This window comes from Calliphora vicina, chromosome 1 (assembly GCF_958450345.1).
Source record: "Calliphora vicina chromosome 1, idCalVici1.1, whole genome shotgun sequence".
Lineage (NCBI taxonomy): Eukaryota > Metazoa > Arthropoda > Insecta > Diptera > Calliphoridae > Calliphora > Calliphora vicina.
The window spans coordinates 8,404,672-8,429,650 of record NC_088780.1 but is presented as its reverse complement, the minus strand read 5'-3'; the positions used below and the strand labels follow the sequence as shown (position 1 = coordinate 8,429,650).

General features: G+C 28.6%; 2 protein-coding genes across 3 annotated transcripts; one reads left to right on the top strand and one right to left on the bottom strand.

The window, feature by feature from the left end:
* Positions 1–850: 850 nt before the first annotated feature.
* On the top strand, positions 851–23,493 carry Cad87A (cadherin-87A). 2 transcript variants are annotated; one of them, XM_065498902.1, is made up of 23 exons: positions 851–875; positions 11,667–11,763; positions 11,837–12,183; positions 12,258–12,403; positions 12,473–12,587; positions 12,655–12,847; positions 12,908–13,020; positions 13,076–14,145; positions 14,213–14,527; positions 14,596–14,824; positions 14,918–15,139; positions 15,198–15,302; positions 18,019–18,618; positions 18,681–19,088; positions 19,170–19,360; positions 19,427–20,085; positions 21,275–21,402; positions 21,475–21,750; positions 21,816–21,976; positions 22,375–22,476; positions 22,536–22,617; positions 22,680–22,916; positions 22,984–23,493. In XM_065498902.1, the coding sequence occupies exons 2-23, from the start codon at positions 11,700–11,702 to the stop codon at positions 23,056–23,058; spliced, it is 5,838 nt and encodes a 1,945-aa protein (XP_065354974.1). In that variant the 5' UTR covers positions 851–875; positions 11,667–11,699; the 3' UTR covers positions 23,059–23,493. The 2 variants fall into 2 exon arrangements, with proteins under 2 accessions (XP_065354974.1, XP_065354973.1); XM_065498901.1 differs by lacking the exon at positions 851–875 and adding an exon at positions 5,949–6,169.
* Positions 15,135–16,021, bottom strand: LOC135949364 (uncharacterized). Its single transcript, XM_065498903.1, has 3 exons — positions 15,750–16,021; positions 15,493–15,693; positions 15,135–15,431 (listed from the first exon to the last, which is right to left on the bottom strand). Exons 1-3 carry the CDS (start codon positions 15,980–15,982, stop codon positions 15,320–15,322), a joined length of 546 nt encoding a protein of 181 aa, XP_065354975.1. The 5' UTR covers positions 15,983–16,021; the 3' UTR covers positions 15,135–15,319.
* Positions 23,494–24,979: the final 1,486 nt, after the last annotated feature.

The following is a 24,979-nucleotide window of genomic DNA, read 5'->3' as shown; positions in this document are numbered from 1 at the left end:
ACTTAATTTGAATTTTAACTTTTTTTATATATTTTTAACTTTTAATTGATTTCATTTTAACTTTTCACATTAACTGACAAATTTGTATACCCAGTTTAAATATAACGGTTTGCCACATACAAGTATAGGAAATATTGTGATTCATCAGTCTTAAACAATATGGCAACATAATAACCGGCAGCAACAAGTTGTTGTAATTTCTTTGTATTCTTTCATTTCCTCTATTTTCTTATAACTTCCGCTTTTTTCACTAAATCTTTTATAATTTGCTTAGAACCTGAATGTTATTTTAATGTATGTACGTTAAACTGTTTTGTTTACTGTTTGCTTTAGATTTTTAAATTATGCACACTTATTTCAATTCATTTTTTAATTTCTCTCTAAAAAAGAAAACAAATTTGTGGTCGCGAAACGAAACGTTAAAAATTATGACTGGCCAAAAATGTAAGTTGCCATATGCTAAATAAAATGATGTGGGTAGAGATGCCAGAGAATATGTTAAGCAAAAGTGATGGGTTTTGGTACTTTTGATAAAGGGAAAATTCCTTGCATTTTTAATTTAGTGGTGCATATAGCGAACAACTCCCATTTAACATTCTCACTACTACGGCAGCATTGTTTCTATTACATCAACTGACGTCTATCTGGCAGCTTGTTGTAATCTGGATGTCATCTTTGTTTACTTTGTGCAATCTGCCTCATTGTTGTTGTTTTCTTTCAACTGTGTTGTTGTTAAGATTCAAGAAGAAAAAATTTGTTTCGGGAAAAACATTTGGGGTGTGTTGTAAAATAAAATTCTTAAAATAACCCATAGCGATTAATAAATAATTAATTGGCACAAAAATATAAACAAATAAAAGTCAATGCAACATATTGTAAGTTATCAAAAGTGAAACAAAGATTGTGTAAATCTAGAAACTCGCACCATATTTCTTCATCTGCCCAACCTGTCTATACAAAACAGAAAAAAAATTATAATTTATTCCCACAACAATGAGTACACATGCACGTATGGTTAGATGTCTGTATGATTTTACATGTATCTGACTTTAATATGCTGAATGAGTTGGGAACTTAATAATTAATATAAACAATAAGAGAAATCGAAAAGAAAAACTTTAATATTAAACAAAAAAAAAACTGGTTGTTAATGAGCAGAAGAATCTTTAGTTTCAAATAATGTGTGTGCGTGCGCTGAGGATGACGAAAAGTGTTACAGATCTTTGTGTGGTGCATACTTATTCCGGATAGAAATTGTATTGATGGTTATGCGGTGTGTAGGAGGCTGTTAGTTTTCTGCTGACCTCTGCTACCTTTTTTTATTATTTAATTAACACAATTGCAAACAAAATTGTTGACAAATTGATGTGAAATCATACTACGAGGTTGGTCGCAACATTTGTTTTGAAATAAAACAGATTATATTGACTGGTTGTTGCTGTAACAGCAGTTGCAGTCGTCAAAAGTTCATCCCTGGGGGAAAAACTTCCGGTTGATACTGGTGTCGAGTGAGACTCGGGTGGTTTTGGAGCAAAGATCCAATTGACGTGGGAACGACATTGTTCGGTTAATACAAATATTTAATAGACACCAAATATTACACCTTCTTCATACCAAACGAAATATACAGAAATATAAACCCATCAATAATTGTAAAATGTGTACACCAATGTGGTACAATTTTACCTAAATTTTCTTTAGAATAATTTTAAACATTCTGAATCCCCAAATGTCGAAAAATCAATTTTCATCACTACATATTAGATTCCACAGATGATGATTTCATCATAACAAAATTGAAAATTATCGAATTTCGAGTAGGTATTTATATAAAATTCGAAATTATCGAACTTTTTAAATAAAGTTAAAAAATTCTCTATAATTTAGATTTCCAAATTTTTTAAAATTAGAATTCGAAATTATTAAAAATTTTTTATAGAATTCTAAAATTATCTTAGAATATGAAATTCTAAAAATGTGCAATAAATTTCGAAATAATCTAAAATAATCGAAATTATCGAAAATTCAAAATGAATGAAAAATTCCTATAGAATTCGAAATTATAGAAACATTTCATTAAAATTCTAAATTATCGAAAAGTATAAAATTCGAAAATGTCTATAAAATTTTAAAATATTCAAAAAAATTCGAAATTTTCGGAAAACTTCTATAGGCATAATTTCAAATTATAAAAAATATTCTATAAAATTCATAATTATCGAAAATTTGTTACAAAATTCGAAAATACATATTGAAAATTTTATATAAAATTAAAAAAATTTCTATCAAATATTGTAAATTAAATTTTAAATTATAGGTTAAAATTTCATATCGAAAATTCAAAATTTTTTAAACTTCCTACAGAAATCGTACATATCGAAATATTCTATAGAATTTCTAAAATTGATATTTTCGAAATTCTATAGAATATAATAATCGTATATATAAATAGGCCACACGTTTTTTTGTGGTACACCAATATTGATGAAACATATATGGTTTAAAAGGTTTTTTCTCTAGATGTGCACAATATAAAAAATGGTTTAAAAATTCTTTCCATTAAAGCGGTAAAACGCGTTTTAAAAGTGGTCGAATTTCAGCCACCAGGCGATCCTAGTATAATTTATTGAGCTTTAGGTCACTTTTATATTAATAAACATTTCGTGATATAAAAGTGACCTAAAGCTCAATAAATTATATTATTAAAAATAAATAAAATAGAATTAGAATTTAAAAATAAAAATATCAACAATTTTCTATAAAACTTCAAAATGTTGTAAATTTTATAAGAAATTTATCTATAGAATTCAAAATAATCAAAAAATTTTATATAGATTCTATAAAAACTTGTAATTATTTCTATAAAATTTGATAATGAGGGTATTCATTTAAAAAAAATGGAAAAGTAAACTCTGATTTTTTTAAATTTTAAAAAACAAACACAAGAAAAATGTGTAAAAAAATCATAGTGTAATTTTCCCTTTTTTATGAAATGAATAACCTTAATATCGTAAAGTTTCTATAACACTCGAGAATATTGAAAAATTTCTAAAAAAAAAATATGGAAAATTTTCTATAAAATTGGCAAATATCATAAATTTTTAATTTTCACAAAATTCAAAAATATCGAACATTTTCTTTGAAATTTTAAAACATTTTAAATTTTCTATAAAATTTTGAAGTATCAAACATTTTCTATTGAAATCGAAATTACAAAGAGAAACCTTTGTGCGGCATATGTCAGAGATTTTGAAATTACTTTTCCGATTACTCTCGTATCACCTCCAAATACGTACAGTGATTAGTTTGTAATATAAAAAGTGTAAAAAGGAGATATTTGGAAATTCCACGTTTCAATCTCATTACATCAAAATAAATGTTTTGAAATAAACTTCGTTTACAAAAAGACTCACAAAAATAAGTTGTAAACAAAAGAATGCAAAAATCTTTCTGAAGTTGTAGAATAGGTTAATACATACTTCTGGACGAACATAGTTAAGAATTTATTCAAACTACAACTATTCTCACCTTAATTAAGTGATCAAGTGATGGCAATTAAACGCGACTTAAGAAAAATTTAATTATTGAAATTGAAATTACAAAGAGAAACCTTTGTGCGGCATGTCAGAGATTTTGAAATTACTTTTCCGATTACTCTCGTATCACCTCCAAATACGTACAGTGATTCGTTTGTAACATAAAAAGTGTAAAAAGGAGATATTTGGAAATTCCACGTTTCAATCTCATTACATCAAAATAAATGTTTTGAAATAAACTTCGTTCACAAAAAGACTCACACAAATAAGTTGTAAACAAAAGAATGCAAAAATCTTTCTGAAGTTGTAGAATAGGTGAATACATACTTCTGGACGAACATAGTTAAGAATTTATTCAAACTACAACTATTCTCACCTTAATTAAGTGATCAAGTGATGGCAATTAAACGCGACTTAAGAAAAATTAAATTTTGTACAAAAAGTATAAAAAATTCTTTACTTTTTTCTAAAAATCTGAATAATTGTTATTGTTATACCAGGCAAATAATTAATTTATATACACAACTACTGTTTCCCATACATACAACAACCATCATCATCATCATCATCTATTCAATATGCACCCATAAGTGTATAAAAAATAATAAATATATACAAAGCTTACATTTGAAAATACCTAATAAATATTTCGAGATTTCCATATACTGTTGTACATTCATGTTTGAATTTAATTTAATAATTTTGCTGTTTTGCTTATTGTTTAATTATTTATTGTTGTTGTGGTTTTTTTACTTATATTTTCTGACATAGTCCATTATGGCATTGAATTGTTTATACTACGTTTGAGACGTGTTTAATTCAGAAAAAAATAGTTTTGTCTACGATCGCATATACTACTCTACTAGGCAAAAGAGTTTAATGCAAAACCTAAAAAAAAGCAATTACTAGATAGTATGTCAATTTTAGAAAAAAAATATATGATAATTTTAGTTTAAAGAAATTTCTTAATTTGATTTTTTTTTTATTTGCTATTTTTTTTTCGAAAATGTACCGCTTTGTTTAAGAATATTTAGGCAAATGATTGAAGATTATTTTGTTATGGCTCTCTTTTGAGTTTAGTTTCTCAGTTTAATTTAAGGTTGGCATTAACCCTTAAATGGAAAGAATTAGAATAAAAAGGTAGAAATTATTGAAATATAAATACGAAATTAAAGAATATAGAATATTGTACAAAATTTTCAAACATTTTCTTTTAAATTCAATATTATAGCAAACTATATTCGGATATGCCGAATCTTAGATACCCTTCACCAAATTATACTTAAAAATATTTTTTTTAGAAATTTTTTTCTAAAAAAGTTTTTTTTTAAATTTTTTCTTTTCGAAATTGTTTTTTAAATTAAAAAAAATTTTTTTGGAAAAATAATTTATGACAAAAAAAATTGTTCATGAAAAAAAAATTCTGATTAAAAAATATTTTTCCCGATTTTGACCCATTGTAGGTTCAACTTACTATAGCTTTGCAATGGACTTTAAAATATCTATCGTTATATATGCATATTGTCTATATTAATGACTTAGTTATCCAGATATAGATCAAAAATAGGCCAAAAATAGAGGTTTTCTCAGGTTTTTCCTTATATCTCAGCCATTTGTGGGCCGATTTTGTCGATTTTAAATAGCAACAGAGCCGGATGAATTCCCGACATATTGATGTATGAATCATGTACATATGTATGTAAGTTATTTAGGGGCTACGGAAAGTTGATTTCAACATACAGATGGACAAACGGACATAAATATATCGACTTCGCTATCTATAACGATCCAGAACATATTCGAAAATTCAAATTTATTGATAATTTTTATGAAATTGTGTACTATCACGAATTATCCATATATTACGTGGGAATTATCGAATTTTTTTTATTAAATTCGAAATTATTGAAATTTATTAAAAGAATTCATAATTATCATAAACTTCTATAGAATTCGAAGTTATCAATAAAAACATTTTAGAATCAAAATTAACAAAAATTGTTTTTTTTTAATTCAAAATTATTTTTTTTATAAACATTTTGACAATTACATATTTAACAAATTCAAAATTATCAAAATTATCTATTAAATTCGATCATTATTATTGAACATTTTCTATATTTAAAATTCAATATTATTGAAACATTATCGAACAATGGAAAATGTACTACAATTTTATCAAAATATGTAATATTATAGAACTTGAAATTATTCATTAGTATTAGTTCATTAGTATTCGAAAGCTTTAAATATATTCGAAATTCTCAAAAGAATTAGATATTCTCAAATATATAGCTTAACTTAAAATTCATAATTATAAAAAAGAATTAGATTAGAAATTCCCAGTTATTAAATTTTAATTCTCTTTTTTAAAACCCCCTTTCTACATTTGTGGTTTAATTCTATATTCTTATTATAGTTTAACATCCACCAACAAAAAAACAAAAATCTACTACCATCAAGTCAGTCATTGATTGAGCCACAATTGTCTGTTGCTCAGTTTAGTTTAGTTTATTTTACGCTCTTGAACCGACAACAAGTATAAATTGTGGAAACGCGCTTAAAGTTTGAAATTCGAAAACGGGTTTAAATACATTTCAACCACTCAATACACACGTACACACACTACAAACGTAAGCAGCCAACAGATAAAAAGTAAAAACAATCTTAAAAAATTTTGTCTGAAAAGAAGAAAAAGTCTTAAAGAACGTACTAATAAATACAAAAAAAAAATATATATATAAAAAGCGATCTATGTGTGAAATTTGTTTGTGTTTGTCAGTAGCAGAAATATATAAAAAAAATATATGAAAAAATGTTTAAACAAATCTGTAACCAAATGATATTTAAAAGTTACTACCAAAATATAGAAAAATACCTAAAGCCTGCAACAAGTGTATAAAATGAAATTTAAAAAAAGAGTAAAACAAACCTCTATAAAAATAAAATACTATTACATCTTTTCTTCTTATTATTATTATTGATATTGACCTAAAAATAATTGTTTTTGACCCAATGTTTATTTATAGTATTATGGCTTTTGTTAAAAAGTGTATACAAACTATTTGCTTGGTTAAACAATCAATTTTAAAGAAAAACAAATTGTTAAATAAATATTTTATTTTACATAACTTTATCTAAAGTAAATTTGAATTAAAGTTAAGAAGAAGAAGAAAAAATGAAACCACAACAAGATGCAACAAGACAAGTCCATACCAGTTGTACAACATCGTCATCAACATCACCACCACCTTTTTGTATCCACTGCTTGTGTACCTATCGGATACTTAAAGACCAACATCCATATGTACATGCTCACCACACACAGATACTTTAAAACAGCTACAACTGTATTTTAGACAGCCATATCTATAACTATTAGTTAACAGTTTTTTGTCTAAGTGTAGCCTAACAGTAACCAGATTTTTTTATTTTATTTATTTCTTCAGAAATGTTTTTGTAGTTTGTTGTTTTTTTTCTACTATTATTGTGGTTACTGTTTGGAGTTAATGGAGCTGGGCTTATATGTCAATGTAACTTGTTTCCATAAAAAAAAACTATTGTAAATATACTCATTTTCCGGGTTACATGCTAAATGCCAGAGATTTTACTTAATAATTTTAGGAAGTTGATGCAACTTTAAGAATTTCCCACATTTTATGTTAAACAATTTTTCTTTTATTATAAAATCCTTGAATTTATAATAAAATATTTAATATGATTCTTCAAAATGATCTCATAATTTGTTTTCATTAAACAAATCTTTATATTGTTAAATTATATGAACATATACAAATATAGCGGTCTTAAAATACAAATTCTTAAAGTTTAAAGTTCATAATACATATTGATATGATAAAATAACTTTAAACTGCTTTCTCCTGTTGAGTTTTATTAAATTTGATAAATTTAATTTAATAAACAGCTGGTTTATTGCACACTGAAATTTTTTATTAGCCATTATTAATATTCGTTTATAGGTCTTTTTCAGTTTATGTTAATATAGAATTCGGAATTATCACAAACTTTTTTGTAGAATTTTAAATTATATGCAGATAATATTCTATGACATTTGCATTTAACTTATATTTTTCATACAATAGGAAATTATAAAACGTATTCTTTAAAATTCGAAAATATCGAAATTTTTATAAAGAATTTAAAATGATAGAATAATATTCCAAGGAATTCAAAATTGTCCTTGTTGAATTGGAAATTATCAAAAATTGTGTATGGAATTTAAAATTATCAAAATTTATTTATAAAAAAATTCAATTATAAAAAAATGTCTATAAAATTATCAATAGATATCGAGTAGTGGAATATACTAAAATTAGAAATTATCAAAATAATAGAAATAGAACTCGAATTGTTAATAATTTTCATTAGAATTCGAAATTTTCCACATTTACTCCATATTATCAATATTCGCTATAGAATTAGAAATTCTCATAGAATTCGAAATTGTAGAATACAAACAATTGTATTCAAAATTAACCAACATTTTTATAAAATTTAAAAAATATAGACATGTTTTTAATAAAATTAAACATTTTCTATATAATTGAAAGATTTTATTGAATGTACTCGAAATTATCAATATTCACTATAGAATTAGAAATTTTCATAGAAATCGAAATTATTTGACGTATGACTTAAAAATGGGGGATTTTTTTTTAAATTTTAGCTTATTATTTTGAAACATTTGTACATAAATTTAATCAAGTATTGGCCATTGTTAGCTATGACCATTTCCCATCTTTCTGGCAACATATGGATTCCGCTCCAAAAGAACTGCTCATCATCTGAGGTCAAGAACGAATCAAGCCAATTCCGCATACTCTGTTCTGAAGTGAAGCATTTTGTATCGATCGAAACAAGTAAAAGTCGAACGGGGCAAAACTTCCCAACCACTGCTTTCTAAATAGTTTTTAACAGTTTTTATTGCAACATGTGGCCTAGCGTCGTCATTATGGATTATTACTGCCGCATATTCTGGGCATTTTTCGGCCAATTCTCGCTTCAAACGAATCAGTTGCGTTCGGTACAGGTTTCCTGTCTCAGCCAGACCCTTTTGGTCCCACCAAATACAGAACCATATCTTAGCGCCATATATATTTGGCTTTGACGTCGATTTGGCTGGTTGGCCGGGCTTCTCATACAATCTCTTACGCTTCGGGTTATCGTAATGGATAAATTTTTTATCGCAAGTCCTGATTCGGTGCAAAAATGATTATCTTTTATAACGATTCAAGGTCTCTCAGCTTCAATTCATATGGTACCCAATTTCCCTGCTTTTGGATGAATCCTGCTGCTAGCAAACGGTTTGAAATAGCTGCTTGAGTAGCTCTCAATGATTTTGCAAGCTCTTGTTCAGTTTGACAATAATCTTCATGGAGTAATACCTCCAATTCTTGGTCTTCGAACTATTTTGACTGGCCTGGGCAATCTTTGACTTCCATGTCAAAATCACATTCACCATAAGCTGGGGTGTGCTTCAACTTATTAAAAACAAAAACCGCGTTCAAAAAATACATCATTTATTGTAAATCCCGCATTTTTAAGTCATACACCCAATAAAAAAAAGAAATAGTATTCGAAATTAACCAAAATTTGTATAGAATTTGAAATTATCGAACTTTTTTCTATTTTCTATAAAATTATCAAATAAAATGTACAATTTTTTGCAACAAAGGCATGATCGTGATTCTTTTTCGATGAATCATTCCAAGAAACTTTGCCGAAGAAACCATAGCTCATTAATTTCGAGCCCCGGATTTAAAAATATTCTAGTATCGAAAATTTTATTTCCTCTAGCCAAATGTGTATGTGGGAGTTTTATTTTTTAGTGCCGTCAGAGGGCGCTTTCGTAACTTTTTTTTTGGAAATTTTTGTGAAAATTTACAAAAATTTACTTCTCACTATTATGAAATCTCAGGGCTCGAAATTAATTTTTGAGCTATGGTTTCTTCGGCAAAGATTCTTGGAATGGCCCATAGAATAAAAATCGCGATGCGCCTTAGTACATTTTTTCGGCACCCCACGATTTGACCCATCCCTACTTTGCTTCCCCTCATCTTACGGCACACGTTTTACTGATCTAGATATGCATCATAAAATGATACAAACATTTGATTTTGAATAAATATACACTTACGATAGCGAACGAGATATACTACAAAATCAAAATAAAATGTTTGAAGCGATTATAATATGTAGTAACCTTATTTTTAGTTAAAGCCACTAAATTTTGATTTGAATTAAAATTGTCAGCCACCTGATTCATATAATCGGCTTGTACTGTGAACAAATAATAATTTAGGTACCGGAACGCGACATAGGGACATGAAAATAATTAAATGGAAAATCCACTGTTAATCAAGCTTTGTTCGGAATCTTTTAATTTGTTTATAGAATTAGTTTGTTGATAGCACGATTTCATGAGTGCAATAATAAATACATTCTAAAAAGAAAATGTCATTTAAAGTAGCCAAGAACAAAAAAAATATTATGAGTTTTCAGGTCAATTTTCTCATGATAAGAACTGTGATTAGCTGAAAATAATTTACATATATTATAAAAATTTAATAGAATGTTAAGAAATCATTCTATGGGAAAACCCATGTGTATATAATTTTCTATGAGATTCGGAATTATTCATTATAAATAATTGGAAATTATCAAATGTTTTCTAAAGAATTTGAAATAAAATAATTATAAAATTCCATAGATAAGAATTTTATAATTATTTTATTTAAATTGAAAATTATTCAAAGCTGTCTATCTATTATCGAAAACAGAATTCGAAATTTTAAAAATATTTCTTCTATAGAATTCAAAGTTATTAAAAATTGTTATCAGAGTTCAATAAAAAAAATGTCTGTGAAATTCGAAATTATTTTAAGTTATTCAATATCGAAATTTTTTTACAGAATTGAAAATTATGGATTTTTATTGGAAAATTTATAATTTTTTTTTCGAAATTATTTTTTTAGAATTTGAAATAATAAATTTTTTTAAAATTCGAAATTATGGAAAATTTTCTAATTCGAAATTATGGAATAAATTATAAAACTAAAACTTTTTTAGAATTTGAAATTATTGAAAATTCTAAATTATATTTTTCTTAATTAAAAACATAAAATTTGAAAATTGAAGTTTTTTATATACATAATTCGAAATTATTGAGAATTGTCTGCAAAATTCAAAGTTGTAGAATATTTTTATAAGAATTCACAATTATTGTAAAATTTTATTGGACGTTTAATGTTCTATAAAATTCAAAATTTTTGAATATTGTGAAGAATATAATTTACTCTCAAATTTAGAAATAAGTGAAACTTTATTTTCTATAAATTTCAAAAATTGAAAAAAATCAAAACTTAAATTTTCATAAATTTAAAAATTATCAAAAATTCCAATATTGAATTTAATTGAAAATTTTTACAAATTTCGAAATTATCTAAAGTTTTCGTTATATAGAAATGTTATAGAAAATTTGGTATTGAGTACAAAATGATCAAACAATTTTATTAAAATTAAAGCTTATTTTTTTCATTCTTTCGTCACATAAATTTAAAATTTTCTTTTTTAAATTTCATATATTTTATAAAATTATAATTTGTATTGAAATACGTGATACAATTTGTAATAGTAGTAATATTTGTAAATTTAATTAATGTTGGAAATAAACTTCTGATATTTAATTTTTAAATCATATCTTTGACAAAAGAATGCAGTTAAATATTAACTACTGATAATGATAAGAAATACATATCGCTCAGATAAAAAAGATCGTCACAACTTAAAATCTTTTAGTGGATACAAAAAAAGATAATTAATCTTTCTGCTAGATATTTCGTAATTTTTAACAAAACTTTCAAAACTTGTACTTCGAAAAAAAATATTCTCTTGTATCTATTTTTATGAATGATTACGAAATGTAACCTCATTAATATTAATAAACGCTGTGTATCTCTATCAATCTATAAAATTATAATCTAGCCATTATTAAACTCCTTCTGAGTAACAATGTGCGCCAAACTTATTTAAAAATTTGATTGATTACTATTTTACTTGAAACTTAAATTTTATACATATTTTCTATAAAATTCTTTAATTTCATTTCAGCCACTATTGCCGGTAGATGACGATACATAAAAAATGCCTAAAAATAGAACTTTGATATATTTGCTATTGCTTTTGGCCAACAGTGTTTTGATTATTTGTAAGTTTACAAAAAAACAAATTACCCTCCCTCAACAATTGGAATTAATCTTTCTATTTCTATTCATCACCAGGCGAAACAAATTATCCTCCTATCTTCCGTCAAGTCAACAATAATATTGTATTGTCGGAGAATACTCCTGTGGGCTCAGTTGTCTATCAATTGGAGGGTTCAGATCCTGAAGGCAGTAATGTTACCTTTGGCTCTATAGGTTCGGAACATTTTGAAGTTGATCCTATATCGGGCAACATTACTCTGATAAAACCCTTGGATCGTGAAGAAAAGGATAGTTTAAAGTTTTTAATAACCATAAGAGATCAGGTGTCGGAAGATGGTGAATCGGAATTGGATAATATAGTGCAAGAGACCATAACGATTATAGTGTCGGATGAGAATGATAATGCACCGGAATTTCAAAATGTAAGCTATAAAACTTGAAAACTAGGAATCAGGAAATTTATTTTTATTTAACATTCACATTTTGTAAATTTTAGACTCCCTATGGAGCTGATGTCAATGAAGATACCCCCATTGGCACGGTTATTTTCAATTCTATCTCGGTTAAAGATCGTGATATTGTGGGAGAGAGTTTGGATTTGAAATGTATACCACTAGAACAATCGCCAGATGCCTGTGATAAGTAAAAGAAAATTCTAAAATTCAATAATCAGAAAAGTTTTTAAAATTGAATTATTCTTTTAATTTTTAGATTCCGTTTGGATATATTGAAAAGAGAACCCACTTTTCTAACAGCCAACGTGGTACTAAACCAGCCTTTAAACTACAATCAACGTACAATTTATCACTTTATTATTGAAGCTACAGTAAGTTTTTTTCTCCTCAATTAAGGAATTTTCCTCTAACATTTTTTTGGAAATCTTAATTTTTCAGGATGGCGTCCATCAAACTCGAACTAATTTCGAGGTGCGTGTTAAAGATGTTCAGGACAAACCCCCTGTATTCTTAGAATACAAATCGAATGTTATAGATGAGGACAGTCCTATCAACACTTTAGTTTTGAAAATACAAGCCCGGGATGGTGATACTGGTGAACCGCGGAAAATTGTCTATGATTTGTTAACAAGTGGGTAGTAATAATGATTTTAATTTGAATTTTGTTTAATAAATAAGTTGTTTTTAACAGATCCTATGGACTATTTTCTATTGGATGAGCATACGGGTGAATTGAGAACGGCCAAACCTTTGGATCGTGAGGCTTTACCAGATGGTGCTGGTATTATGAAGCTGACCGTTAGAGTAAGTATTTTAAAAGATTTACTATAGCATATGTTATAATTATTTGTTTCTCTAGGCCCGTGAAGTTGTTAATGGTTTACCCAGCAATGATCCCATGGAGAGCAGCACTGCTACTGTTACCATAACCATACGTGATGTTAACGATTCCCCACCCACGTTCAATAGGAAAGAATATGAAGTTTCTTTGCCAGAAAATACCGCCACCGGAACACCCTTAGCTTTGGACATGAATGTTACCGATCGTGACGTGGGCATTAATTCCAAGTTTTCTTTGCGCTTAGAAGATGTCTCAGACGTTTTTGAAGTGGAACCACAATTGGTAACGGGCTTCTCGCAAGTTCACATAAGAGTAGCCAATGGCAGTTTGGATTATGAAAATCCCAATCAACGTAAATTCATTGTTTTGGTCATAGCCGAAGAAACTGATACAAATCCCAAATTATCCTCCACTGCTACGATCAGGGTAACAGTGAAGGATGTCAATGACAACAAACCCATGTTTGAGCAGGAATCCTATTCGGCCTCAGTCTCGGAATCTGCACTGCCGGGCCAATATATTACAACTATTACCGCCAAAGATATGGATTCGGGTAATTTTGGTGATGCTGGTTTGCGCTACAGTTTATCGGGCAATGGTGCCGAACTATTTCATGTGGATGAAAAAACTGGTGTAGTTACTTTGGCGGATTGCAGTAAGATTAAAGAATCTACCAATGACAATACCAGGCGTAAACGCCAATACAATGATATGACTAGTTATTTGATGGGTACTCACAATGATGATGAGCATAATGATGCCGATTATGAGTATAGATTGTTAAAGAGTTCCGATGCCATAGATGTTAATAATGAGCTAATGCCAGAGCCGGCGGCTTTACCTAAAACTTGTTTAGATTATGAAACAGAAACTACATATTTCTTGTCTTACAAGGCCACCGATGATGAGGGAAAAGGCACCAACTCGGTGGTGTCTTTGCGTATTTCAGTAACTGATGCCAATGACTCGCCGCCCGTATGTGAGAGTCCTTATTACAGAGCATCTGTAGATGAGGGTTCAAGAGTGTTTGAGGCTCCTTTGATAGTGAAAGCCCGTGATGCGGATACTGTATCGGATATAACCTACAGGTTTGATTAATAATTCCTTTTATTTTGTTCCTTTTAAATGAAACATTATTATTTTGCTATTGTTTAGCATTGTTGGTGACAAACTTATTCTAGACACTTTTGCCATTGATAATCAAACTGGCCAAATAACCATACGTCCCAATGCCACCCTGGATGTCACCCATTTGAAAAACGATAATTTGGTGTTTTCCGTTGAAGCCCATGATGGTCTTTTCTCGACCAATTGCAATATTAATATTACCGTCAGGGATGTTAATAATCATGAGCCACGATTTTTGGCTGACACTTATTCGGCTGTGGTGGAGGAAAATTCAGAAATTGGCCGAAGTGTGGAGAAATTAGAAGCTGAGGATTTAGATTCGGGTGTAAATGCTGATATAAGGTGAAAATTAATGAATATATAGTGTTGAAGTTGTGAAATATTTTAAATTTGTTTATTTTTATTCATAGATACCGTATACAGCAGGGCAGTTTTGATGATTTTCACATTGATGAGTCCACGGGAGAAGTATTTGTTTCCCGTAAATTGGATTATGACAATCGCAATACTTATCAAATCGAAGTAATTGCCATGGATTTGGGTACGCCCAGCTTATCGGGCACAGCCACTTTAACTGTTAGCATAGTGAATAGCAATGATAAGGATCCATATTTTACGCCAGCAACTCAACATGCAGAGGTAAAGATTAGTCTATAATAGATTATGACTTTATTATTATAATTACTTCCTGAGGTTTTCTTTGTTAAAATTAAATCATTTAAATTATTACAGGTTCGCGAAGACACCCCTGTCGGTACAGTTTTCTACACTCTAATGGCCATTGATCCTGATGTTTCCGCCAGAGATGCTTTAGATTTTGCAGCTGTTGGTATTTCAGCCATTGACAAAGATGGCAAGGAGGTGGAAAATAGTGAGCAATTTAAAGAATATTTTACCATAACACGCAGCGGCAAAGTGGTGGTCAATAAAAAACTAAATCGCAATTTATTTGCAGTAAGTTTATAAAACCTTAATTTAAAATTAAACTCCTTGACATTGTGAACAATTTCAGGTCATACGCATTAATGTGTTGGTAACCGATAGTACAGCACCTACCGTGCAACAGGGAAGTGGTTTATTGATAATACAAATCATAGATGTCAATGAAGTAGCGCCGGTAAGTTGAAATATTTTTTATTGTAATGATTGCGATCTTATGAATTTTTCTTGAGATATTACAGATTTTGAAATTCCAAATTGTAAGGGAATGAATTTCAATTGTTGATAATAATCGGAATAGATATTTCTGCAAGAAAATTTAATTTTTAGTAAAATTTATAATAAAGTTACCAAAAAAAATTCCTTACAGGGCTGTAATGGCAAATGTTATTTTAAATAATTTATTCAGCATTAGTACAATAAACACACTCATATTGTAGCTGGCCACTATTTTGGTAGTAAAAAATCCTAAAATGATTTCACTGAAATTTAATGCTATATGATCTATACTTTGGGCTATTAAGGCGGGCAGTAGAAGGTGTGGCAAATCATCTGTTAAAATAGGGAAACTAAACATTTGTTTATAAATTATATTATAACTTAGTTGTTTAACTATGTTGCTTACATGGCTATTATATTGGCTGCCAATGTTACATAACCCATGATAAATTTGATTTCCAAATACAGGGATATTAAAATGACCAATACTCTATGACATAAGTCACAATTATTTTGTAAAGTATTATCTACTTCCTCCAATTGTTGTTGCAGCTGGTAGGGATTTAATGTGGCTGCTTTCAGCAGTATTAGGAAAATATTGATACATAAAATTTTGAATTTACCAAACTCTAAATTCATTTTAATTATTTTTTTTTTTTAATTTTTATATTTTCATATTTAGAATTCAACAGTTTTTATGTGACTGAGTAATTTAATAAATTTGTTTGAGTTTTGCAAACATTTGGGAAGGAATCAAGTTTAGTTTGAAACATGATACAATGATATAAGGTAGTATCACCAGTAACTACGTTCTCAATTATACATTCCCTTAAATGTCAGCCACATATAAAAAAAGTAATATCAAAGCAAAACATCAAAAAATAAATAAAATATAAAATATTTTTTTGTAAACAAATTTTAATTAAAATTCCAATATGCGTGTTATGTGTGTAAATGTTCATTCGAACAAAAGGGCGTACAGTTCATAAAGTGACCAGAAAATAAAATAATAAAAGGATGCTGCTAGTGGAGTTCAACTAAAGAAACATTCAAGGATTTGTATGTATGATTTTAAGAATTCGGACTACATTAAACTATGTACATCAAGAATCAAAACGTGCACGTCTGATGCCAAATGCAGTGCCTTCTCTTGAACCAATTAAAGGAATGACTGATTTTCTTGCTTATACAGATGGAATATCCACCAAGGAAGAAAAAGTGATTCAAACTTTTGTTATTAGAAGATTCAGTTTTTTTATTTAGGCGGTTTTTACATATAGAAATATTATTGCAATTACTTATTTTCATTTTTTAAGATTCCAACGAAAATACAATGAGTTTGAAATAAATTGTAAATATTTTTTATTCGTTTTATTGATTTGTATTGTATTTTTTGAATTTTACCTTTTAAAAATAGTGATTTTTAAATAGTACATACATACTTTTAAAAAGTAAACCATCATCAGCCGAATACGATTCTTGCTCAAACATGGGTTTGTTGCCATTGACATCCTTCACTGTTACCCTTATCGTAGCAGTAGATGATAACTTGGGATTTGTATCAGTTTCTTCGGCTATGATCAAAACAATTAATTTATGTTGATTGGTATTTTCATAATCCAAACTGCCATTGGCTACTCTTATGTGAACTTGCGAGAAGCCTGTTACCAATTGTGGTTCCACTTCAAAAATGTCTGAGACATCTTTTAAGCGCAAAGAAAATTTGAAATTAATACCCACGTCACGATCGGTAACATTAATGTTCAAAGCTAAGGGTTTTCCATTTGCGGTATTTTCTGGCAAAGAAACCTCATATTATTTCCTATTGAAAGCGGGAAGGGAATTGTTAACATCACGCATGGTTAATGCAATTGATTATTTTAATACATTTTTAGATTTTTCCAACTCCAACATTTTATTTAAAAGTACCTTTTCAAATAGTATTTTAAAAAAGCGTTTTTAACTGAATATAAGTGATTATCTCTTACCTTTTAACTCTGTTCCTTTTTTAAATGTACCTTTTTAAAATAGTATTTTTAAAAAGTACTTTTTATAAATAGTACCTTTGTTTTCAAATTTTGCTTTGTAAAAGGTACCTTTTCTATATAAATACTAGTTGACCGCCCGCCCCGGCTTCGCCCGGTAGCATTTACTAATGTTCTTATTTATTTGCAAATAAAATATCTAAATTTGTACTGCATACTTTAGTGGCTTTTTTTATTACAGTTGACTGGACTCAAAAAAGCCGGTTTTAGCCGTAATTTTAAAATTTTTTTTCTTTACAAACCATCTCCTGAAAATTTCGAATCGAATAAAAAAAATCTGCCATATCGCTCCAGTCGTTCTCACGTGATGACATTACATACATGGACCATTTCATTTTTATACATATAGATTACTATTTAAAAAGTACCGTTTTTAAATAATATTTTTTAAAAAGTTCCTTTTTTAATATTACATTCTAAATAATACATTTTTGTGGAAAGTAGTTTCTAAAAAGTTTAAATGGTACTTTTTGAAAAGTACACTTTAAAAAGGCCCTTCCTTTTAAATAGTACTTTTAAAAAGGTACATTTTGATAGAAAAGTATTTTCTTTTAAAGTTTTTTTTAAAAAATAATTTCAAATTAAACCACAAAATACTGATATTTTGCCATAAATATTTATTTCTTTCAGAAATTCAGCTTGCCTTGGACCATCGATAATCCTGTTATCAAAGTACAAATGGTTGAAGAACAACCAGTTGGAACGGTACTCACCACCTTGCAGGCCTACGATGAAGACTCAACAATTGGTGAATATGACATCTCTGCTAACGAATACTTTGATATCAATAAATCCACCGGAGTGGTCACACTAACCAAACGTCTGGACTATGAAACCATTAAAGAAGTTAAATTTGTGGCCACAGTTAGTGATACGGGTGTGCCCTCGTTAACCTCTACCGCAGATGTTATAGTCGATGTTATTAATCTCAACGATAATGAGCCACAATTTACACAAAGTGAATACTATTTCAATATAACGGAAAATTCACCAGTGGGTACTGTGGCGGGTAAAGTAGAGGCTTTTGATAAGGATTTGGGTGCCTTTGGGGAGATTACTTATTCATTGATAGGAGAAAATAATAAATATTTCACTATTGATTCCTATACGGGCAATATAATGGTGGCCGATGCTTCAATATTAGACAGAGAGAAAGTTAAGCAGATAACCTTAACGGCCGTAGCTAAAGATAAGGCTCCTCTCACGGTGCAAAAATCCACCACAGCAGCGGTAAGTTTAGAAGAATTTCTTAAAAATTTGTTAGTTTAAAGAAAATTTTTGTTTATTTTTAGATTTATCTAAATGTTTTGGATGTTAATGATAATGCTCCTGAGTTTACACAAAATGAATACACCTCGGTGGTGGCTGAGAATGCAGCCTTAAATCCTCCAGCTGCTTTGTTGCAGGTCAAGGCTTTTGATTTGGATGAGGGCATATTTGGTGATGTACGTTATGTTATAACGGCGGGCAATGATCAACAGCTATTCCAATTGGACTCACAAACGGGTATTATCTATCCGGCTCGCAGTTTAAATGGCCAAAAAGGGATTTATGAATTAATAATATCGGCACGTGATACTCAGGGCTCGGGCACCATGGAAGCTTTTGCTAAAGCTATAATTACGGTTAAGGGCGTGAATCAATACAGACCACAATTTCTTATACCAGCTTTGTCCAATGCCACCATTGAAATACCAGGGGTAAATATGGTTGAAATTAAAGCAAATCTTTTTTTAAATTATGTTATTTATTGTAATTGTTTGTTTGTTTGTTTTTTACAGGATTCTGTGAAAAAAGATTATTTGGTTTTGACAGTTAAAGCGGCCGACAATGATACTGATGAAAATGGCCATATCTTCTATCACTTACAAGTCAATGATCAAAATATGCAAGAGACTGATGAATTTAAAATCGATCTCGAGACTGGTGAACTCAGAACAAACAAAGAGCTGCACAGGAAAGAAAAATCAAAGTAGGCTTTATCATTTAAAAACTTATTCCTAATTCAAATAATAATTTCATTTTTATTGCCACAAAGCTTTGATTTAATACTAGTAGCCCGTGATGCAGGCAATCCCACACCTTTTGAAACTTTACGCTTCCTTACCGTCAGCATTATAGATGCCAATGAAAACCGACCCGAATTTCCCGATGCCAGCAATCCATATCGCATACCCATTGTGGAAAACAATGAACGTAATGTAAAGATTGGTAAAATACAGGCCACGGCACGCAATAAACACAACAAAGATGTCTTCTACTACATGCTGTTGGGCAATGAAGATGGTGCATTTGCTGTGGACAAAACCACGGGTGATATTTATACCAACAAATCGTTGGATAGAGAAACAACAGATAGCTATACTTTATATATATTGGCCAGCATTAAACGTGATCTCCATATATCGGACGAAGAGAGAGCTTCCTTTTCCATTAAGACTTTAGATCGTGATAATACCGTAGCCAAAGTTATCATAACGGTATTGGATGAAAACGATAATGCACCCGTTTTTATGAACGATGTTTACTTTGCCGGTGTTAATTCGAAGGCAGTTATTGGTACCGAAATTATATTGGTCAATGCCACAGATGCCGATATAGGCAAGAATTCTCAGATAGAGTATATGATTACATCCTCAAATTTGTATAAGTTTGGAGCGAATAAGACAACGGGTTCTATAGTGCCAAGTCCATTTGGTAAGTAAAGATTATTTTTGTATAAAGTTCTTTTTAATTTCCGAATTTCTTAGGTATCGAATATGCTTTGGATAATTCCACTTTAACAAACTAAAAATCAGTAAAATCGGTTAATATTCTATTTCACAAGACTCAAATCCATTAAGATCTGTCAGAAATGTCCTTTACAGCAAATTAAATTAATTAAAAACTACTACTATTTTAAAAAAGCAGTTTTTTTACTTCTATTTTTTAAAAAAGTAGTATTTCTCTACTACTATTTTTTAAAAAAGCAGTATTTCTACTACTATTTTTTAAAAAGGTAGTATTTCTACTACTATTTTAAAAAGGTAGTATTTCTACTACTATTTTAAAAAGTGGTATTTCTACTACTATTTTAAAAAAGTAGTATTTCTACTACTATTTTAAAAAAGTGGTATTTCTACTACTATTTTAAAAAAGTAGTATTTCTACTACTATTTTAAAAAAGTAGTATTTCTACTACTATTTTTTAAAAAAGTAGTATTTCTACTACTATTTTTTAAAAAACCAGTATTTCTACTACTATTTTTTAAAAAGGTATTATTTCTACTACTATTTTAAAAAGGTATTTCTACTATTTTAAAAACTATTTTAAAAAGTAGTATTTCTACTACTATTTTAAAAACTACTATTCTAAAAAGTAGTATTTCTACTACTATTTTTTAAAAAAGTAGTATTTCTACTACTATTTTTTAAAAAACCAGTATTTCTACTACTATTTTTTAAAAAGGTAGTATTTCTACTACTATTTTAAAAAGGTATTTTTTCTACTACTATTTTAAAAAGATAGTATTTCTACTACTATTTTAAAAAGTAGTATTTCTACTACTATTTTAAAAAAGTAGTATTTCTACTACTATTTTTAAAAAGTAGTATTTCTACTACTATTTCTACTACTGCTTTGGTACTTCATACAAATGGTACGTATTTACGTACAATCATAAAATTGCAGAATTATAATCTGGTAATTTTTGCAAAAAGGCCGTTTTTAAATTTTTCTTTAAAATTATGTTGATACTGGATTTAAAAATAAACTGTTAAGGTATATTTTATACTTTGTTTAAAATATTTAAAACTTTTATTTTAAAGTAAAATGAAGGATATATAGCCGAATCTAGGACTCTTACTTTTTTGTTTGTTTCATTTCTTTCATCTCCCATCTTTTCAGCCGTTTCCAGTGAGGGCAGAATTTCGACTGGCGCCTTTATGGCTGAATACAATCAAGATCGTTTCGAATTGGAGGTTGTAGCCAAAGAAGTGGAGGCTCCCCAACGTATAGCTCGTGCCAAAGTTATAGTAAGCGTTATACATTTCTGTCTTCAAGTAACCTCAAATTTAAAATAAAAAATATCTTAAATTTCTAACCAGGTTTGGATCTACGACTACAGCCAGCTGGTACGTGTCATACTTTCACGACCCCGCGAAGAAGTCACCCAGCAACAGGATGAGATTATAGCCGAGCTACGTAATGCCACTCAGCATCGTATTATTGTGGATGAGCTACGCTATCATGTGGACTCAATGGGTCGCATACGTATGGATTGGTCTGATTTGTTTTTCCATGCCGTCGAGCCTAATACCAAACAAATTTCACCAGTAGATGAAATTTTAAAAGTTATAGATGCTAATTATGATTATTTAAGGGTACATAATTTATTTTAGACCAATTTTGAAGTGGTTTTATATTTTGTTTCGGTTCTTTTCTTTAGGATTATTATGCTGGTTTTGCCATTGAAAATGTTGTGCCAGCTTATATAACCATTGTCCAAGAAGAATTTGATTTAGCTGTAGCTGGTCTAGTGGCTTTAGTTATTGTACTGTTTGTGGGTGTAGTTAGTTTTATAGTGCTCTGTTGTTGTCTAAAACATTGGTAGGTTGTGGTTTTTGTTTGTATCTTTCGGACCTATTCTGTGAAAATGAAGATGTAATGGGTATTGAAGTATTTTCAATAGTTCGGAAGTTAATTTAATTCAGAGTGTTTAATTCAATAATGCAAGCGAAAAGTGGCTAAATATGTTTCTATATCCCAAGCAAGTAATTTGAGTAAAAATTTAACTTGAGTTTTGTTTTTGTAACAAAAACCAAATCCATGTAAAGTTTTCACTTAAAGTACTCGCTTGGGTTATATAGAAAGCAAATTTAGTAACTGCTGTAAAAAATCTGATTAAAATCTTCTTATTCTTCTTTTTCCAGAATAGGGTTGTTTAATTTTTGTTATGAAACTACGTTTATGTTTATATTTCTCTTTTAATTTGTTTTAAATTTTAGGAATCTCTCTGTGCCTACCGAAAATCGACGTAAAGAAGCTTTAATAAAGAAACAAATCATCGAAGATTTAAATACAACGGAAAATCCTTTGTGGATTGAACAGTGAGTACAACATTACATAAGTTCGTTTTATATCATTAATTTTATGTGAATTTATTTAGAAAACTTAAACTATATGAAGAACAGGAACTTACAATGCAAGTATTTTCCGAACCTGACCACATTTCCACCTCAGATGTACCAGTAAGTTTTAATAATTCCCTTACAAAACTTAAAGAATAATATGAATTTGTTCCAAATTCTAGGGTCACATGGATCATTGTGGATCCATAGAGCATGTACATCAAACTGTAGACAATACTTATGCCACCATACAGCCTAGACATGGCAATCATAGCTCAAATCATGGCGGCAATGGAGTCAATGTGGCCTCTAACAATGCTCATAACAGTCATCATGGTCGTGGTATGGAACCGCCGCCACCACAACATATAAGTGATTTTGCCGATTATGCCACGCTGCGTAATAATCGGGTACCTTCAGTAAGTTTTATAAAACCCAATTTTATTTTTATTGTAGTAATTTATTAATATTTTTTTTATATTTTAGATGTTTGAATTTACTGGTTCAACATTCCAGGCACCAATTAGGGATGGTGATGATGTTGTCACCGAATTAATTTAAGTATTTTACACAACATTTTTAAGCGTTATGTGAAAAATCTCGAAATATTTTCATCGAAGCGTATTAGCTTCAAAATTAAGTAAATCAATGAATGATAAATAAGTTATTTATAACATTAGGTAAAAAATATATAAAAATTAAATTATAATTTTTGATACAACCCATCATACTATTTATGAGCAGCTATTTTTAAAGCAAAAATGAACAAGTATTTTAATTTGCTAGTATTTTTACTCAATTTATAAAAAAAAAATAAAGAAACTAATAGTTTATTCAAATGACAATAACATTTATAACCAGCATATTAAGCAAGAAAATAAAAAGTACTAGATTTGCCAATATAATAATAACAGCATTTATAGAAAACCTAAAATATTTTCTGCTACAAACAAAAAACGAAGAATATTTAATGCTTTTTTTACACTACTATCTCTCTTTATATACAACTGCATATTTACACTAGCGTAGTAAAACTATTTTTATAAACATATATAAAAAAAACATAATATACATAATTTACTTTACAGCTTAAATGAAATTAAACAAATCTCTTAGTCATATTTTGTAGCACAATGAATATCTTATTATTTTTTTAGTTTACAAAATATGACCACATTTTTTAAACAAACTGAGTGAGTAAAATGTTTAGTGTTAATAATAACTTTCACCTGAATCTAGCTCAATCAGTATTAAAACTATTAAATTCTTCGCTCTTTTTTTATTATCATTATTAAATTTAACTTTATAGTTTTTAAGTTTGTAATTTACATTTACATATTTTTAAATAACAATCTCTAGTTTGACTTGTTTTTCTTTTTTTCTATTTGTGTAGTTTAAGTTTTTTAGCCCTTCTTGCTTTAAAATTAATTTTCATTTTTTGTATTTTTATAAATATATACAAGCATACTTTATTATATTAAATATTAATTAATTAGTCCATTAGTTTTTAAGCGAAAAATATAACTATAATTCTTTATGCATAAGTACAAATTATTAAGCTTCCATTTATATAAAAAAAAATAATTGCAAACAAAAAGTTATAAACTATACTACACACTCAAAAAATGCAATAAAAATTAAAAAAAAAAAAATATTTGTTGTAGAAGAAATTATTATTAAAACGTACGTATAAGTAAGTACATAGAAAAGGAATTTGTTTTTAGAGAAATTACTACTCACGGCCTCAAACATTTAAACAAGTTATGTTGTATGGGAAACATTTCTAGTTTCAAACCTTTTCCAATTTTCTTTATACAAATCTCTTATGTTTCAAATCGGTTTATTTTACCTTAAGAAAACCATTTCTTGGTGACCTGGATTTTATGCGAAATGCAGTCCGGTTAATTGTGCAAAATCCTCTAACGTTTTCGGAATTTTAAAGATTAAACTCGTTTAATTAAAGCTTAATGAGTTGGATATACTCCAGATTTATAGATGTAGAAGTCGATATAGCCATTTCCGTAGGCCCCAAATTACTTACAAATATGATTGATACATGAATATATCGGGAATTCTCCCGGCTCGGTTCCTATTTAAAATGGAGGAAATCGGCACACAAAAGTCTGAGCTATAAGGATTTTTGGCCTATTTTTTATCTATATCTGGATTACTAAGTCATTAATAAGACAATATGGATATCTAATGATAGATATTTCAAAGTCCATTGCAACGATGAATATATGACTACAGTAAGTTAGACAATGGATCAAAATCGGTAAAAATATTTTTTTAACCCGAAGTTTTTCACCAAAAAAATTTTTTGTGATAAATTTTTGTTCACTAGTAAATTTAAATAAAATTTTTTTTAAAAAATTAAAACAAAATATTTTTAAAAAATTAAAAAAAAACCATTTTGAAAAAAAACACATTCTTTAAATTTTGTTTACCTAAAAATATTTAATATTTGTATTTGAAAATATAA

Excerpts from the sequence above, each read along its gene's own strand:
- Cad87A (XM_065498902.1), top strand. The coding sequence starts at position 11,700 with ATGCCTAAAAATAGAACTTTGATATATTTGCTATTGCTTTTGGCCAAC. Across the intron at positions 14,825-14,917 it reads CAGCAACTCAACATGCAGAG|GTTCGCGAAGACACCCCTGT; the intron begins GTAAAGATTAGT and ends AAATTATTACAG. Across the intron at positions 21,977-22,374 it reads TGTTGTTGTCTAAAACATTG|GAATCTCTCTGTGCCTACCG; the intron begins GTAGGTTGTGGT and ends TTTAAATTTTAG.
- LOC135949364 (XM_065498903.1), bottom strand. The coding sequence starts at position 15,982 with ATGAATTTAGAGTTTGGTAAATTCAAAATTTTATGTATCAATATTTTC. Across the intron at positions 15,694-15,749 it reads GCAGCCAATATAATAGCCAT|TTTCCCTATTTTAACAGATG; the intron begins GTAAGCAACATA and ends ACAAATGTTTAG. Across the intron at positions 15,432-15,492 it reads ACATTTGCCATTACAGCCCT|AAATATCTATTCCGATTATT; the intron begins GTAAGGAATTTT and ends ATTTTCTTGCAG.